Below are 18303 nucleotides of genomic sequence, written 5' to 3' on the forward strand. Positions count from 1 at the left end.
AAAGAAGAAACTGCTATACCCCAGCTATCAGTTTCCCATCCCCAAAATGGTGGGTAGCTGTGGTGTAGTGGCAAGAACATATGACGTGGAGTCAGCCAAGGCTAGTGCAGTTCTACATTTCATAGCTTTGACACTTCACACTGGCTCCTTAACAGTACTTGAGTTTCTTCATCTATAAAGTGTGCATAACGCTAACGCCTATCTCACAGGGGGGTGTGAAAAGTACATGAGGGGGACGCAACAGAAACCGCTCTGCCCACCGTTAAAGCGTTATACAGAAGGCGTTAGAGCCGTAAATCCTCCCCAGCCCCCAACAACGCACGTTACAAACCAGCAGCCACCCCTCATGCAGCCGGCCCCCTCCTAAGGGATCATGGGCCGTGAAGTCCTTTGATGGCCACACCCTCGTTCTCTGTCATAGGAGTGAGAACTACGCCTCCCAGGACGCCGCGGTGAGGCCGCCGCCACGGACGCCCTCTTCCCCGCCCTCCTTGCGCGCAGCCTTCTAGGATATGTAGTCCTAGATCCGAGCGCGCGGCGGCGAAAGGGCGCGGAAGAACCACAAAACCCAGAAGTCCTCGCGCCCACTCTTCTCCCTCCCCTCGAGAAGTCGGAGTGCTGTTTTTGTTGTTGGTGAAAGGTGAGGGGAACAGCTGATCCATCTGTTGGGTAAGAAACTTGGCCTAATTGGGGGCGATTTTATGGGAGGGCAGAGTTTCCCCACTTTCCAGTTTGGGGAAGGATAACGTAAGGGAACTGTCGAAGGGGGATGCAGGAGCGTTTGGGTTTTAACACTTTCCTTACTGGAGAAGCCACCCCCGCTGTTTGGGGAGTTCTTAGTTTCAAGGGGACCCTGATTAGAGGGGGCGCCCCCTCGTCGTCCTCTTCTTCTTCTCAGTACGTCTCTATAAAGCTGATCCCTTTAGGGGAGCTGAAATCTGCTTATTCTCTCCCAGGCAAGACGTGTCCCCCACACGTCTTCCCTCTCTCCCCTACGCAAATCCAAAGGCCTTTACGACGCTGAATCCCTGGAGGAAGGGGGACCTTCCAAGTAGTAGAATGTCAAGGAACTCTAGAGCCAACAGAGGAGGGGGCGGGACACCCGCTCTCCGCCCGCCATGTGAACATCTGAATCAGGCTACACACCTACATCTTAGGTGCCCAGAACTTTCTTTCGGACATGAAGAACATTTACAGCTGTTACGGATTTTCTTTTTGGAGTGTATTTTAGTATTCTCCAGGTATAGATCTTTGGGGACAACTTACCCCCACCCTTAGAAAGCTGGAAGAATTACATTTGGAGAAAACATGGACTAGTTTCAACCAGGAATTTTTCAGAGAGATGAACATTAAAAAAAAAAAAAAAAAAACCTTTTGTTCTACCTATTTTGGGGGCAGAAGTTGCTCCTTTTTGTGTTGCTGGCTCACCTTTATCCACTGAGTTTCTGTTTTCTTTTAAAGCTTCTGTCCCCTAGACTTCAGCCTGGTGTGGGTTTGTGATGTTTGGGGGCGTGCGTATGACTAGTGGCAATGGCTGGTTGGACATGTCGGCTGTGAGTGACACAGGAAGCAGATTAGTGGGCTGGAAAGGAGTGATGAGTAAGAGGGCCATCTCACAGCCCTGGACTGAGGAGTTCTCTTGATCATTATTATTGTTATCTGTCCTCACCCCACCCTCATATTTTCCAATTAACTCTCCCCAGCTAACTTGGAACACCCCTTCCTCTCAACCCCATCCTATAGTGTGTCTCCAGATACCAATACAAACAGATGGAAGGATCGAGGCTGAGGGGAGCAGAGAGAAAATGAGGAGAGAAATACTAAAGTGAAACTAGTAGGTTTCTAGTCCTGCTGCAGGCACAGTCTGGAGAGAAGAATGTTGGGTTCTTTTTTAACTCATCTCCCCTTTCCTCAACGTTAAATATACATTTCCACTTCTTGGGGGCCCTTACTTCCCACTTTCTAGTCTGTTCCCTGCCCCGGGGTGGGGCTTTCCTGGCTCCAGGCCCCCACATTCCATCTCACCACCCCCACCACGTTCCTGCTAAGCGCCTCACTCCACCCTTGAAGTTGCCGCCTCCAGAATTCTTGACTTCCTGGAATAATAAGTCGAGGGACAGAACCTGTCTTTCCTTATATCCTCCCCTTCCCTTTGTCTCTTGGATGCCAGCAGAAGCTTTCTGCTTCCCTGGAATTCATGGGGGTAGACAGCTCAGAGAGATGAAAAGAGAGCTCAGGAGCCTAAGGATTTGGGCTGTCAGTTCCCCCCGACCCCAAGCCGTATTCTAGCTCTGAAAACTCAACCATTCCTTTCAGAGATTAGTTGCTGCTTTCTGATGTCATAACTCATTCCTGGATACAGCTGGGTCAATAAGCTTAGGAGTAGGTAAGGACACCTCTCAATGAGAGGGCCCCACACCTCAGCTGGATTTTGAATTCAAGAGCCAGGATGTGTGGGAGATGGGATGGAGAAATGGAGGCTGTCGACCAAGTCTCAGTGTCCCACGCTCTGTCTCCCCTCAGTGTCCTTTTGGGAGCAAAATTAGAGAAGTCTGGACCCTCAGAAGGGTCTATAAGCCAGAGAGGGTATAGTGTGAGACAGGATGGGGACTGACTTGGAAGGCCAGACCTACATCCTAGAGACTAAGAGTGATACCTCAAAAATGTTCATAACCCTCAAGGACTGGAAACCAGGTATGGCTTATCTCCAGGTGTAGTGGCAGGGGCTGTGAGTGTGTGTTGCTGGAGCTGTGTGGGGAAGGAGGTGGACTGGAGAGACTTTAGGATATCAACCCTTTCTTTCATAGGAGGACAGATATCTCAAGGCCAGGATGGAAGAATCACCACTAAGCCGAGCACCATCCCGTGGTGGAGTCAACTTTCTGAATGTAGCCCGGACCTACATCCCCAATACCAAGGTGGAATGTCACTACACCCTTCCCCCAGGCACCATGCCCAGTGCCAGTGACTGGATTGGCATCTTCAAGGTATCTCTGGAACCCCTTTTGGCTTAGGTTTATGGGCTGTGGGTTGGTTGGAATAAGGGGAATGATTGGGCTCTTGGATTCTCAACCTCAGGTTGATAGAGAAGAAGAAAGAAACATGTCACAGATGACAGAGGCCACCTGTGTAATCAAAGCTCATCTTTTCTCCATCTTAACCTTATTCTTTACTGACACATTAGTGTCCCTCCACTTTCCCTTTCTCTTGTCATTGTTGCCACTGTAGCTCCATCCTGCCCCTCTCATTCAACCCCTCTGCCCTTTCTTCCATCCATAGAAGGTATTTCCATGACCATACCTTTCTCCAACCTTGGGCTTTCACAGGTAGAAGCTGCCTGTGTTCGAGATTACCACACATTTGTGTGGTCTTCCGTGCCTGAAAGTACAACTGATGGTTCCCCCATTCACACCAGTGTCCAGTTCCAAGGTACAAGGGAAGACGGAAAATTGGGAGAGAGGAGCCAAGGGAGTAGAAGTTTGAAAGAAGGTAGTGGGCTCAGAAACATTAAAAGTTAGGCACAAAGGACAAGGAAAAATAAATGAAAATAAATATAATGAGAATATATCCAACAGGGCTCAGCAGATAGAAAATCATGGGATTATTGCAGAATCAGTGACTTAGAAACAGAAGGAACATCAGAGGACGTCTAGTCCCATGTCCTACCCAAAGAAGGAAAAACCAGGGAGTAAGGAAGATGGAAAGGTAGCATTATGTGGTGAGAAAGGAAGGAGAGGGATAGGCAGAAAGGAGAGAGAAGAGTACCCTAGGAAAAGAAATGGCCTGTGGGAGGTGGAGAAGAGAAGAAACAGTATATGGAATACTGAGCAAGGGGCTGGAGCCAAGGACAGTGGATCATTTGGGGTCCTGGGTCCATTCTTCTTCTCACAGCCAGCTACCTGCCCAAACCAGGAGCTCAGCTCTACCAGTTCCGATATGTGAACCGCCAGGGCCGGGTGTGTGGGCAGAGCCCCCCTTTCCAGTTCCGAGAGCCAAGGCCCATGGATGAACTGGTGACCCTGGAGGAGGCTGATGGGGGCTCTGACATCCTGCTGGTTGTCCCCAAGGCAACTGTGTTACAGGTGAGAAAAGAGCAACAGAGTTATTCTCAGGCAAGGGAGTGGGAGACAGCATTGCAAGAGGGCCCTTCCCACCTTACCCTCCCCTCATCTGTGGCCTCAACTAAAGACCTCACTGAAAGTTAGACAAGGTCCTGCCTTCAGGAAAATCTCAGTCTAACATAGACATACATGAACATGTAAGGCAGGAAAGGAGACCACCCACAGGCCAGTGTAACTCAGGATTTCATAAGAACTTTTGCAGCCTTCCTTCTCTATGCGCTACATACTGCCTTATGCCCTAGAGGAAGATCTAAAGGGTGGAGGGAGGCTACTCGAGGGAACATTCAGAGAAAAGGGAGCACAAGACCTGCTTCCAGGACGAGTGGGGAGTGAGAGCAGATAGGCAAGGCCCCAGATCTGTACTGTCCGATACTAAAGGCTCTTAACTATATATGGCTCTTGAGCACTTCAGATGCAATTAATCCAATCTGAGATGTACTATAAGAGTAAAATATACTCCAGATTTTGAAGACTTAGTATTTTTTAAAGAGAATGTAAAAGACTTCAATAATTTTTATTTTGACTACACGTTGAAATGATACTGTTTGGGGTTTGTTTGTTTGTTTGTTTGTTTTTCTTTTCTTTTTTTTTTTTTTTGAGACAGCCTTGCTCTGTCACCTAGGAAGATGTTTATATCTCACATAAGTGAAAGATGTGTGATGAGCTCCTACTCTCTATTGTGTTTTCACCATTATGATTCTCATTTGAACCCTACAACAATTCAGACTAAGGGATCATGTTACAGATGAGGACATGTTTCTTAACTTAGAGAAGTTAAGAAACTTGTTCAAAATCACATAGCCAGCTGGGTGTAGTGGCATGTGCCTATAGTCCCAGCTACTGGGGAGACACTGTGGTGGAAGGATTGCTTGAGGCCAGGAGTTTGAGGTACTGTATGCTGTGGTTGCACCTATGGCTAGCCACTGCACTCCAGCCTGGGCAACATAGTGAGACCCTGTCTTTAAAAAAATCACATAGCTAGTAAAAATTGCATTGAAGATTTGAACCCAAGTCTGTCCAACTCCAGAGCAGATAGGGTAAAATTAAGGGAGCCATCCCTTGTGTTTGTGTTCATTGACATGCCACACAAGGGATTCCTGCAATTGCTGGGTGAGGAAAGGGCCAGGCCTAGGGTGGGGAAAGGTAACAGGGATGGGCAATTCAGAGTGCCGTGAGCTGGTGCATCTGACTGGGTGGTGGACAGGATTCGGTAGCACACCTAGCATCCCCTTCCTCACCTCTTTATAGCCCAAAGCTATATAACTTCCCAACCCCAGAATGCACCTGGAGTGTGGTAAGGATGGAACCTTAGAAGGGGTACTCCACCAGCACACTCCCCTTCTCCTTCTGCCGCCTGTAGAACCAGCTCGATGAGAGCCAGCAAGAACGGAATGACCTGATGCAGCTGAAGCTGCAGCTGGAGGGACAGGTGACAGAGCTGAGGAGCCGAGTGCAGGAGCTCGAGAGGGCTCTGGCAACTGCCAGGCAGGAACACGCGGAGCTGATGGAACAGTATAAGGTGGGAGCTGGGCCAGGTAGGGGGTAGGGTCTGGCTGCTCATCCAGCGTGCAAAATCTAAACCCACTGAAGAGAGTGAAGGAGAGATGTTAGTGGGCTTTTATGATGGTTCTGACATCAAGAAAATAGGTTTAAGGGGTAATGGTTGGGATTAAACTTGATATGACAAGAGACGTGTTCCAAACTTGTAATGAGACTCAGTTCTTTGAACATAGGAATGCTGAGGTAAGGTGGAGGTGGCCACGTTGATAGGTAAAGGAATGTTCCAGCAGTTTCTTTTTCAAGGAAGGCAATGTGATAGCCAGGTGGGAGCAGTCAGACCCTGGTGTGCTCTTCCTAAGCCTTTGTTCCACTACTTGAGAGATGAATCCCAACCTCCCTTTTCTTCTGGGGGAAACTTAATTTCAGGGGATTTCCCGGTCCCATGGGGAGATCACAGAAGAGAGGGACATCCTGAGCCGGCAACAGGGAGACCATGTGGCACGCATCCTGGAGCTGGAGGATGACATTCAGACCATCAGTGAGAAAGTGCTGACGAAGGAAGTGGAGCTCGACAGGTGAGGGGAGTCCACTGACCCCGTCACTTCCTCTCCTTTCCATGACCCCCACGCTCCAGCCCCCTCTCTCAGGCGGGCAGACCTGCTGTCTGCCTCACATGCTTTCTCTTTCCCTCCTACCCTCACTCATGCTAGTCCAATTACTGGGGATACCCTTTTCTGCCGAGCTCTCTACCATCTTTCCGCACGCTATTCTGTATTCCTTTGCTTTGGAAATAATCATAGTTACCACTTATCGTGCAGCAAAAGCTGAGCAAGAGCTAGGAGTGGAGGATTTGGAAGAAGAGAATGGATGAAAGTCAGTGCAAGATAAGAGAGGATGGATTTCAGATTTGGCAGCAGGAAAGATAAGATTGGACTGTGTTCTCACTATTAAGAAACATTAGAACTGGTGATCCAGGAATGTTATGGAATCTCTCCTCTGGAAAAAAAGATACAAATCATAGACTCTTAGCATTGGGAATGTAAGATATGTATGAGGGTATGTAAGAGGTCACCCTCAGGAGGCAGCCTCTTTAACATTTGACAGCTGTCATTTTTGTATCTCTTGTATTGAGCCAAACTCTACTCTCCTATAACTTAGCAGGGGGTCCCGAGACCTCTGGAGCCACATAAAATAAATTTCTTTCTGCTTCCAGAAAGTTGTTTCCTCTACCAAGTAGCATAAATATTGACCACCACCTCCCATGTCTCCCTTCAAATTTTCACCGGTTTAAATACTCTAGTTCCTTATTTCATTAAATGACATAATTATATTCCATTTAGTACTGGTAGATGGGATATTTTAAAAAACTGTTTAAGGCCGGGCGCGGTGGCTCAAGCCTGTAATCCCAGCACTTTGGGAGGCTGAGATGGGTGGATCACGAGGTCAGGAGATCGAGACCATCCTGGCTAACACGGTGAAACCCCGCCTCTACTAAAAAATACAAAAAAAAAAAAAAAAAAAAACTAGCCAGGCGAGGTGGCGGGCGCCTGTAGTCCCAGCTACTCGGGAGGCTGAGGCAGGAGAATGGCGTAATCCCGGGAGGCGGAGCTTGCAGTGAGCTGAGATCCAGCCACTGCACTCCAGCCTGGGCGACAGAGCGAGACTCCGTCTCCAAAAAAAAAAAAAAAAAAAAAACTGTTTAAAAGAAAGAGGCATTCTATCCAAGGCCCAAAGTAATAAGTGAGTTCATCTGAGAGGCTTCTTCAGGATATGTTAGTCTCACCCTAGGGAAATATTAGATGTCAGCATTCTAAGTCACAGGTTAGGAAAGCAGTGGTCAGATTGAGCATCCGGAAAAGATTAGAGGCTGTCTAGACCAGGGGTCAACAACTATGGCCCACAAGCCAAATCTAGCCTGCCACCTGTTGTATAACGCACAGGTAAGAATGGTTTTTACATCTTTTAATGGTTAAGAACTAATTAAAAGAAGAATATTTTGTAACATGTGAAAGTTGTATGAACTTCAAATCTGTGTTCAAGTTTTATTGAAACATCATGCTCATTCATTTACATATTGTCAATGGACGGTCCTGCACTACAATGGCAGAGTTGAGTAGATGCCACAGAGACCACATGGGCTGCAAAGCATAAAATCTTTACTATCAGGCCCTTTACAGAAAAAGTCTGCCAACTTCTGGTCTAGATCAAAAGTTTACAATCAATAATGACTGCCCTCATCTCAAAAAGACTAGATTCTAGTCTCTTGATTGAGTGAAAACAATGGGAGCCATCAGCAAAACATTCCTTAAAATATTACATAAAAAGATAAGAAAAACTATTTGTTTCTAAATTCTTCTCTAGAACCTGGAATCTTGGTTTCCTGGGGCTTAGAACTGGAGCTGGCTTAGGGATTTATGCATCCCAGAGTGAAATGGAGCTCTGGGCCTAGAGCAGCAGCAGCAGAGCACAAGACAGAGGCCTGAGTCCATTCCTTCTCTGGGTGGAGCAGATTGTCTGACATGTCATCCCACCAATCACAGGCTTAGAGACACAGTGAAGGCCCTGACTCGGGAACAGGAGAAGCTTCTTGGGCAACTGAAAGAAGTACAAGCAGACAAGGAGCAAAGTGAGGTAAGAGGCTCAGAGATGATTTGCTTTCTCCATTGTCCAGTCAGTGTTTGATTCCCTTTCGAGAGCCAGACACCAAAGGGAATACAAATGTAAAGAAGACATTGACATTGTGTGCACTCCACTAGGGAATATAAGACATATACCCAAATCAGGATTAGTCAGAGTGGAAAAGTGGAATATAAGAGTACAATCTCAGCTCAGTGCAACCTCTGCCTCCTGGGTTCAAGCAACTCTCATGTCTCAGTTACCTGAGCAGCTGGGATTACTGGCGCATGCCACCATGCCCAGCTAACTTTTGTATTTTTAGTAGAGACAGAGTTTCACCATGTTAGGCAGACTGGTCTCGAACTCTTGACCTCAAGTGTTCCGCCCACCTCAGCCTCCCAAATTGCTGGGATTACAGGTGTGAGCCACTGCACCTGGCCTCAAGAGAAATCTAATAAAGTATTGTAGAGCTCCGGGGAGGTGTATGAGTGCACATCTTGTTAGAGACATAAGAAAAGTCTTTTTAAAAGGGGTGTGGAGGCCAGGCACAGTGGCTCACGCCTGTAATTCCAGCACTTTGGAAGGCCAAGGCAGGCGGATCACCTGAGGTCAGGAGTTCAAGACCAGCCTGGCCAACATGGTGAAACCCCATCTCTACTAAAAATACAAAAATTAGCCAGGTGTGTCAGGTGCCTGTAATCCCAGCTACTCAGGAGGCTGAGGCAGGAGAATCACTTGAACCCGGGAGGCAGAAGTTGCAGTGAGCCTAGATCACACTATGGCACTCCAGCCTGGGTGACAGAGTGAGACTCTGTCTCAAAAAAAAAAAGCAGGGGAGGGCCATGGCTGGGCATGGTGGCTCACACCTGTGATCATAACACTTTGGGAGGCTGAGGTGGGAAGATTGTTCAAGCCCAGAAGTTCAAAACCAGCCTGGGCAACATAGTGAGACCCTATCTCTACAAAAAATTTTAAAAATTAGCCAGGCATGGTGGCATGCACCTGTAGTCCCAGCTACTCAGGAAGCTGAAGTGGAAGGATTGCTTGAGCCCGGGAGGTCAAGCCTGCAGTGAGCTGTGATCGCACCCCTGCACTCCAGCCTGGGTGACAGAGCAAGATTCTGTCTCAGAAAAAAAAAAAGGGATGGGGTGTAGGGCATGTAGTAGCCTAGTACTTTCAAACCTTTTTAGCAGAACCCTTTCCTCTCCTCCCACCAATAAAGTTTTTCATCTTGGGTGGACTCTCACTGAATAAACAAAAACAATATTTTATTACTATGAATTTATTTTCATAAATCTGAATGTATAACATTTACTTAAAAGGTAATGAAAGCAATTAGGTAATTTTGAGGCATACCAAACTTTGAAATGAGAGGCTATGGATGACTGTTCTGTCAGCCTCAGCAACTAATATATTTCTGTATTTTATTTTGGTTGTGCAGTATTGAGAACACCTTGAGTCACAAGTAGGTGCAAATGATAACAATTTTTAAACTGTCCACCTTGCAACTCAGTTTACTCTTCAATTCAATAGAAAATACAATAGAAACTATTCTGAGCTTTGCACAAAAATGAATTAACCTGGAAACACATGCCAATTGGTGATCTCCAGTGTGTTAACTTGTGATTTTATGCGTGTTTGTTTGTTTCTTTGTTTTGAGACAGAGTTTCATCTTGTTGCCAAGGCTGGAGTGCAGTGGCACGATCTCGGCTCACTGCAACCTCTGCCTTCCAGGTTCAAGCGATTCTTCTGTCTCAGCCCCCTGAGTAGTGGGATTACAGGCATCTGCCACCACGCCTGGCTAATTTTTTGTATTTTTAGTAGAGATGGGGTTTCACCATGTTGGCCAGGCTGGTCTCAAACTTCTGACCTCAGGTGATCTGCCTGCCTTGGCCTCCCAAATCACACTGAGATTACAGGCGTGAGCCACTGCGCCCGGCCTTGTGTTGTTTTTTTTAACATAATTGTTAATAATTTAGAGGACGTTCAAATCAAATATCTGCAGAACTCCTAAATCCCTTCTTCAGTACCCTGGGTTTGGTGTGGAAGATCGTTAAAAACCCTTTGCTCAGCAGTGAGAATAGGTAGAATTTGAGTAGACAGAGATGAGAGTGAGGATATTCTAGGAACAGAGAAAGACGTGAGCAAAGGCTTAAAGGACAGAACACTCAGGGCAGTTGAATGTGTGGGTGAAGTGTTTGAGATAAGGCCTCGGTTAGACTGTGGAGGATCTTGAGCTTCATTTTTATTCCACAAGCAGTGAAAGGCTTTGATGATTTTTCAAGCAGGGGTGACATGAACTGTACTTATGGCCAGGTGTAGTGGCCCACACCTGTAATCCCAACATTTTTGGAGGCGAAGGCAGGCGGATCCCTCGAGTCAGGAGTTCAAGACAAGCCTGGGCAACATAGTGAGACCCTGTCTCGTCTAAAAAAAAAAAAAAAAATCACAAAAACTAGGCAGGCATGGTGGCACACACCTATAATCCCAGCTACTTGGGAGGCTGAGTTGAGACAATTGCTTGAGCCCAGGAGTTGGAGGCTGCAGTGAGCTGTGACCATGCTACTTCAGTCTTGGCGACAGAGTCAGATCCTATCTCTAAAAAAGAACATAACTGTACTTAAAAAATCAGAACTGTACCTAAAAAAGAATAATCTGATTGCCTTGTGGAGAATGAGCTAGTTATAAAGTTATTCAGTAGTCCAAGCAAGGAATAACCAGAGTCAGATAACGTGGTTGTGGTGGTAACAGAGGAGGGGAAATGGCTGTGACCAGGATGGAGAAGCAATAGGCTTTTCTGTGGGCTGCTAGGGAGAGGACAGAGCCAAGCATGGCACAAAGGACACCAGGTTACTCCATCCTGAGTAATGTGGGAGCTAGTTGTTACCATGGACGGAAATAAGAGTAGGAAAGACTGGGATGGGGTAGGAGGTAGACCGTTGAGTTTGAGGGGCCTGTAGGGCATGAAGACTGAGTTTTGATTTAAGAGAAAGAATGGAGTAGCAGAAATGGTACATGGAATGCCTACATGGAAGACCCGAGGCTATAATGCTGGATACCTCAATTTGGGAGCTGGAGACTGGATATGCAGGATTGAGTCCTTTGAGCTGAGAACCCAAGAAGGGCTGGCAATAGTTGAAGGCTTGAGTGTGTGTTAAATCTGAGAAGTGGAACCTTGACCACTCTCATCACAATGGTTCACCTCCCGAGCCACCCCAACACACATACCCCTTTCCTTACCTGCTTTCCGCTTCCATCAGGCTGAGCTCCAAGTGGCACAACAGGAGAACCGTCGCTTAAATTTGGACCTGCAGGAGGCCAAGAGCTGGCAAGAGGAGCAGAGTGCTCAGGCCCAGAGACTGAAAGACAAGGTGGCCCAGATGAAGGACACCCTAGGCCAGGCCCAGCAGCGGGTGGTGAGTGAGGCCCCTTGGCAACAGGAAACAGGGAAAGTTCCAAGGGCAAGTTATAGAAAAGCCTAAGTGTCTAAAGAGAAGGGGAAAGACATGGCTAAAGACGAAACAACACAACCCCGAGTCCTAATGCAGTGGAGTGGAGGGAGCGTGGTTACCTCCCCGGCTGACAAACGGTTCACTGGGAACTCTGATCTCCATCTCCTCCTTTCTCCTGAGGCTGAGCTGGAGCCCCTGAAGGAGCAGCTTCGAGGGGCCCAGGAGCTTGCAGCCTCAAGCCAGCAGAAAGCCACCCTTCTTGGGGAGGAGTTGGCCAGCGCAGCAACAGCCAGGGACCGCACCATAGCCGAACTACACCGCAGCCGCCTGGAAGTGGCTGAAGTTAACGGCAGGCTGGCTGAGCTCGGTTTGCACTTGAAGGAAGAAAAATGCCAATGGAGCAAGGAGCGGGCAGGGCTGCTGCAGAGTGTGGAGGTAGAGGGATGGGGGGGCACCTGGCAATCTGATGGCCACTGCCCCCACCTCTGTGGAGACTCCTACATGTGGTCAGACCCTTTGGGAGGAGAGAAGAGGGGTTGAGAACCTTAGAGGACTCAGGGGTGGAGAGGGGCTTTGAGGGAGGTACACTTTACTTTCTAGGCATGACCCATCCCTAACCGGGGTATCCCAATCCTGATCACCAGAGTACCTTCCTTGGAACACAAACATTTTCTGTCCTAGGCCCCAGACCCTGCCACAATGCCCATTCCTGATCCAGCAGCACCTGCCTTCATGTCCTGTCCTTCATTCAGAGGGTATAGGAAATGAAGGCAAAAGGGGGAAAGTGCTCTAAAAATGATGCTTTAAATAAAGGAAAGGACACAGTAAGGGATAGTGCTAATGACAGTGGCGTTCCTTTTTCTTCCCCTCTTACCCTCCCATTTTCCTTCTTGGCTATCTCCCAGGCAGAGAAGGACAAGATCCTGAAGCTGAGTGCAGAGATACTTCGACTGGAGAAGGCAGTTCAGGAGGAGAGGACCCAAAACCAGGTGTTCAAGACTGAGCTGGCCCGGGAAAAGGATTCTAGCCTGGTAAGGCACCCAGCCACCAAGGGTCCTGTCCTGTGGCCTCCTGAGGCGTCCATACCCCTTCTCTCTGTCTTGGGTATGGGCTCAAAAGTACTAGGTGTCCACTTACATGTTGGGTGGCATTTCACTTGCGCATTTTTTGCCGGGCGTGGTGGCTGAAGCCTGTAACCCCAGCACTTTGGGAGGCCGAGACGGGCGGATCACAAGGTCAGGAGATCAAGACCATCCTGGCTAACATGGTGAAACCCCGTCTCTACTAAAACATACAAAAAACTAGCCGGGCGAGGTGGCGGGCGCCTGTAGTCCCAGCTACTCGGGAGGCTGAGGCAGGAGAATGGCGTAAACCCGGGAGGCGGAGCTTGCAGTGAGCTGAGATTCGGCCACTGCAGTCCAGCCTGGGTGACAGAGCGAGACTCCGTCTCAAAAAAAATATATATATATGCATTTTTTTCTGCTCTCAGGGCACACATCTGGGCCCAGTAGAGGTGACTTAGGAGAATTATAGAGTGGCTCCTTGGTATGACCAAGGCCTCTGCACCCCAGTCTACAGGCAGTCATCCAGGACCCACTCGAGAGGCAGAGACTAAGACTTAGAAAACTGAGTCTCTGGGGCCCAAGACACAGGACTCATGGAAGAAGAGTGTTGGGAATCCCCGTGTGCGTCAGAGCAGGAAGGAAGCAGAGACATGGGGAGACCTGATTCTAGATTGTTGGTCCTGGTCCCAGAGCCCAGGTTCTTGGGGGTACATTCTAGGCTCCAGATTCCATCGGGCCCTCTTCCCTCAGGTACAGTTGTCAGAAAGTAAGCGGGAGCTGACAGAGCTGCGGTCAGCCCTGCGTGTGCTCCAGAAGGAAAAGGAGCAGTTACAAGAGGAGAAGCAGGTGAGCACCCAGGCCCTGTGGATGCCACAGGTGAGGAATTGAGGGCTAGAAACTTTGTAAATTCCCGTCATCTCTTGGCTTAGAAACTGTTCTCTCCAAGAGGGCCCATACCCTGGCTTCTCTTATTAGCGGACTTGGCAGGACAGGGGATGATCTCTGGGAGAAGGGAGGGATGTAAGTGGTGAGGCAGGGGTGCTGCGGGGAGTGTCTGCCTGAAGTCGCCGCAATCTTTGCTGAAGGCATCTAATCCTGAGGAGCTAAGAGTTCTTGGGTGCAGAGAATGGCTCTGCAGGCTAGCAAGGTTGGTACCTTCACGTTCTCTAGCACCTGCCTTTTTCCTTCCCAATTCCAGGAATTGCTAGAGTACATGAGAAAACTGGAGGCCCGCCTGGAGAAGGTGGCAGATGAGAAGTGGAATGAGGATGCTGCCACAGAGGATGAGGAGGCCACTGCGGGACTGAGTCTGTATAACCCCAGTCTTACAACACCTCTTCCCCTCTCTACCCTCCGCTGTTGAGGAAGGCTCCATGTAACCTTGCTGGGAGCTGCCTCTGCCTTCTATGTGTTTTGCCTTTTCTTTCCCAGACCCTGGTCCCTGTTTAGTCTAATGATACCCCTCATCCAGAGGAGACAGCTGGTCCAACCTTCTCACAACACATCCTTCTTCTCTGCCTGCTTCATCTCCTACAGGCTGCCCGGCAGCTCTGACAGACTCGGAGGATGAGTCTCCAGAAGACATGAGGCTCCCGCCCTATGGCCTTTGTGAGCATAGAGACCCAGGCTCCTCTCCTGCTGGGCCCCGAGAGGCTTCTCCCCTCGTTGTCATCAGCCAGCCGGCTCCCATTTCTCCTCACCTCTCTGGGCCAGCTGAGGACAGTAGCTCTGACTCGGTGAGCAGTGGAGGAGCCTGTACAGAAGCAGTAAGGAGGGGTAGGGCCAAACCCAAGTGTCCCAGCCTGGAGTGCAGCATGATCTTGGCTCACTGCAGCCTCTGCCTCCTGGGCTGAAGCAATCCTCCCACCTCAGTCTCTCAAGAGTAGCTGGGACCACAGGCACGCACCCCCAGTTAGTTAGAGCAAGAACCTTAGCCATACAGGGCTCTTTTTCCCAGGAGAGAAGAGGCAGGCCCAGCCTCTCTTCAAGGCCACACCAACAGATATCATCCCAAAACCCAGACCAGCCCAATAGCCTCACTGCTTCTCCTCCGCACTCATTCTTTTATTACCCACCAGCCCCTCGAAACGCCTCTCCTGCTGCACCCTTCCTAAGCCCCTCAGGTCACTATCCTAGCCTTGGCTGCTCTTCCCATACTGCCCCAATGTGCTGCTCCCCCATCTTGGGACACCACTCCAAAGCCCAACCCTATCTCTTCGGCATCCAGGAGGCTGAAGATGAGAAGTCAGTCCTGATGGCAGCTGTGCAGAGTGGGGGTGAGGAGGCCAACTTGCTGCTTCCTGAACTGGGCAGTGCCTTCTATGACATGGCCAGGTGAGTTCAACCAGCAAGGCCAGGAGGGAGGTGGTAGGAGGTCAGAGGGAAAGGGCATCCGTGTGGACAGTCACCAGGCCCTGCTGCCAACCCCTTCCCTTCTTGGCCTCAGCCAAGAAAAGGAGATACAGGTATGGTTAACAACAAAAATGACTCACTGCTCCAAATCCCAGATGCCTTCAAGTAATCCCTCCCCCTATCTTATCAATGCACTCAGAGGTCCTGCCTTTAACTGGCTTCTATGTTGTTCTAGCACCATCTTCTGCAGAGCCCAAATTGCCCTGCTTCCCCTCTCTCCTGCCTCTACCCCTTCCCCAACCACCAGGTAGGTACCTAGGATCCTCCGGGGAGGAAGGGAGGTGACCACGGCCCCCAGGGATGGGAGCAGAGAGAAGACTGGGATCCAGCATCCATCTGGCTACACCTGAAATGCTTTCCCTCTTCCCTCACTTCCCTGGGTGACCCTTAGGGAAGGGAACCTACAGGGGTAGGGGTTTCGGTATCAGATTGTCCCCTTCTGCCTTCCCTTTTATTCCCAGGGTCAAGGGGCAGGCACAGGGAAGAGAGATTTGATCATCTAGTCCCAGTTTTGCCTGGATGTGAGATGGGCTCAGGGCAGGGAGGGGGTGATGCTGTCATCCTTCCCGGCTGGAGCAGGAAGATGAAGGACGATGTCAGACTCATTTTCAGCCTCATTAGGCAGCAGACGGAGATGGAGGGAGGAGAGCAGGAGGTTGGGGGATGGGCTCTGCACTGCAGAGACCAGCAGAGACTAAAGAAGAGAGGACATGGGGAACTGGAAAAATAAGGCTTCCAGGGTTGTGGGGAGAAAGACCCTGTGGGAGAGGCCAGGATGCTGCATTTGGCACAGGATAACCTGGGAACCCAGGCACATGGGTCCTGCTCCCTGAAGTCTGCAAGTCAAGAAGGGAACAGAGCACGCCGACCCTCTCCCTTTCCCCTCTGTCTCTCTTAGTGGCTTTACAGTGGGTCCCCTGTCAGAAACCAGCACTGGGGGCCCTGCCACCCCCACATGGAAGGAGTGTCCTATCTGTAAGGAGCGCTTTCCTGCTGAGAGTGACAAGGATGCCCTGGAGGACCACATGGATGGACACTTCTTTTTCAGCACCCAGGACCCCTTCACCTTTGAGTGATCTTACTCCCTCGTACATGCACAAATACACACTCATGCACACACACACTCACACACATGCATACACTTAGGCCTCATGCCCATTTTCTATCACACTGGGCTCCATGATATTCTGTTCCCTAAGAACCACTTCTGTGTGCCCTATTTTCATCCCAAGATTTCTCAGTTCATCCTCTCCTACCTGGCTCTTTTGTCCCAGGGAGGGGTCCTGTTCGGAAGCAGTGGCTGAATTTACCCCCTGAAAGTGGTTTTGGAGGAACCGGGATGGAGGAGGCCTTCCCCTGTGGGAATAGAATCGTCCACTCCTAGCCCTGGTTGCTTCTGATACTCACACAGCCACTGCACACACATACTCACACTCACACTCCCTTGTCTGATGCCCCAAAGCCAATTCCTGGGGCACCCTACCCTCTCTAATTTGGGGTTTCTGTTTGTTTACCTGAGTTTTCTCTGGGGCCTGCATAGAGGCAGCAGCATGGACATCACGGCTTCTCAGGTCCCTTTTGGTTCTCAGCTTCGTTGGTTCCTCTTTCTGTTCCCCCATTGCCTTCTGCGCCCCACCCTGGCCTTTTCCATAACCGTAGGTATTCAGTTTGGAGGGTTTTTTGTATTTTTGAGGATTCCTGTATTCTGTATCCTGTCCTCGCATCTCCTCACATGGAAAGAAATAATGTATTTGTGCCTTCTGTGAGGGATGGGGGGAACAAGTGGTCCCAGGTATCCCCATTTCCCAGCCCCCTCTCCCTCTCCAGGTCCCCCCATAGCAATAAAAGCTTCCCCCTGATATCCATCCCTTTGTAGTTTGAACAAATATATTTATATGATATGTATGACTGTTGTCACAAAATGTGTTCTTACCATGAGGTGTGACTGGAGCACAGAGCCCAAACCTCCGGCTCTTGGACCCTGGTGGAGGGAAGAGGGAAAGAGGGGACGCATCCCTACTCATGGCAGGGGATGCTGGGCAGTTACTCTCCTGTCATGCCGGCCACCAGTGGGTTGTCTCAAGTGGGAGTCTGGCTTGGATAATACGGCAGTTGGGGAGGGAGCAAACTGATGGGTCCATGTCAGTTCTGCTTAGGGTTTAGCCCCAGGGTGGGTGGGTGCTGTGGAAAAGTGGGACAAGTTTTCCACTGCCCAGACCTTCACCTTTCATAGCAGCCATCACTGTACCTTATGCCAAAGGACAGGCTTTATTCCTGTCAAGAGTATACACCTTTGAGTACTTAGTAAAAAATGCCCTAAGCCTTATACCTCTAAAGGCGATTTTATATTCCTCCTGTTTCTGTTTCTGTTGCTTTCTCTGTTGCCATCCCCTCATACCTGTGTGCACACTCTGACTCAACAGTCACAAAAACACATTCATCCACTTAACCAGCTTCACAGGCTAGACAGACACATACACAGCATCGTAAAGCATTTGTTAAGGACCTGCACATTCACCACGGCTCTCAGCAATGCCCTGCACAAGCACATGCCTACAACCCCCTTATCCTCCAACCCAATAGCTCCCTTCTCAGCTGCCCTCCACTCCCTTCAGGGGCCCTGTGTGGACCACCCCCACCATTCCCTGTCTCCATTCACCTGAAATGCTCCTGTCCACCCCCTTTCCAGCCCCACCTGGATGACATCTTACATCCTTCCTTCTTCCCTCACGTCTCTGTCTCCTAGCAACCCCATTTCGTTCCCTGAATCCCTTCCAAGGAAATTAGAGATAATGGATCTCTCCTCTCTCCATCTCAACCCCTCTTTATTGATCCTCCTTTAATGAAAGTTAATTATAACAATGATTTAATTAATAGAATCCCTCTCTTCCTTTATTGCTTCCCGTATTAAGACTATTAATAAATACGAGCTGGGCTGACAGAGGCATCCATCACCCGCGTGGGATTCCCCCCATCCCTCCTTTTACCTTCCCCCTGTCCCCCTCCCTCTCTTGGCCTATAAACTTGCCGGGGTAGTGGGGGTTAATCAGAGAGGAATTATGAGCCAACATCCCCAGCAGGAGGTGCATTTAATGAAATCATGTGTGATTTATTTTCTGGGGGAGGTTGGGGCGAGAA

General features: G+C 49.4%; 1 protein-coding gene across 4 annotated transcripts; it reads left to right on the top strand.

Moving 5' to 3' along the window:
- Positions 1-531: 531 nt before the first annotated feature.
- Positions 532-17030, top strand: LOC105474260 (calcium binding and coiled-coil domain 1). Of its 4 annotated transcripts, XM_011728752.2 has the most exons (17): positions 550-669; positions 1744-1834; positions 2808-2987; positions 3327-3429; positions 3892-4082; positions 5482-5640; positions 6048-6196; positions 8162-8252; positions 11498-11653; positions 11870-12124; positions 12595-12720; positions 13504-13599; positions 13952-14060; positions 14290-14489; positions 14981-15087; positions 15341-15412; positions 16064-17030. In XM_011728752.2, exons 3-17 carry the CDS (start codon positions 2832-2834, stop codon positions 16239-16241), a joined length of 2148 nt encoding a protein of 715 aa, XP_011727054.2. In that variant the 5' UTR covers positions 550-669; positions 1744-1834; positions 2808-2831; the 3' UTR covers positions 16242-17030. The 4 variants fall into 4 exon arrangements, with proteins under 4 accessions (XP_011727053.2, XP_011727056.2, XP_011727057.2 ...); XM_011728751.2 differs by lacking the exon at positions 1744-1834 and having other exon boundaries at positions 532-669; XM_011728754.2 differs by lacking the exon at positions 1744-1834 and having other exon boundaries at positions 532-669; positions 2811-2987.
- The last annotated feature ends 1273 nt before the right edge of the window (positions 17031-18303 follow it).

This window comes from Macaca nemestrina, chromosome 10, assembly GCF_043159975.1.
Source record: "Macaca nemestrina isolate mMacNem1 chromosome 10, mMacNem.hap1, whole genome shotgun sequence".
NCBI lineage: Eukaryota > Metazoa > Chordata > Mammalia > Primates > Cercopithecidae > Macaca > Macaca nemestrina.

What these genes read in the sequence shown, in the direction of transcription:
- LOC105474260 (XM_011728751.2), top strand. Translation starts at nt 2,832, where the DNA reads ATGGAAGAATCACCACTAAGCCGAGCACCATCCCGTGGTGGAGTCAAC. An exon ending in CCAAGGCAACTGTGTTACAG is followed by an intron (nt 4,083 to 5,481) that starts GTGAGAAAAGAG and finishes TGCCGCCTGTAG; the next exon opens with AACCAGCTCGATGAGAGCCA. An exon ending in AGGACAGTAGCTCTGACTCG is followed by an intron (nt 14,490 to 14,980) that starts GTGAGCAGTGGA and finishes TTCGGCATCCAG; the next exon opens with GAGGCTGAAGATGAGAAGTC.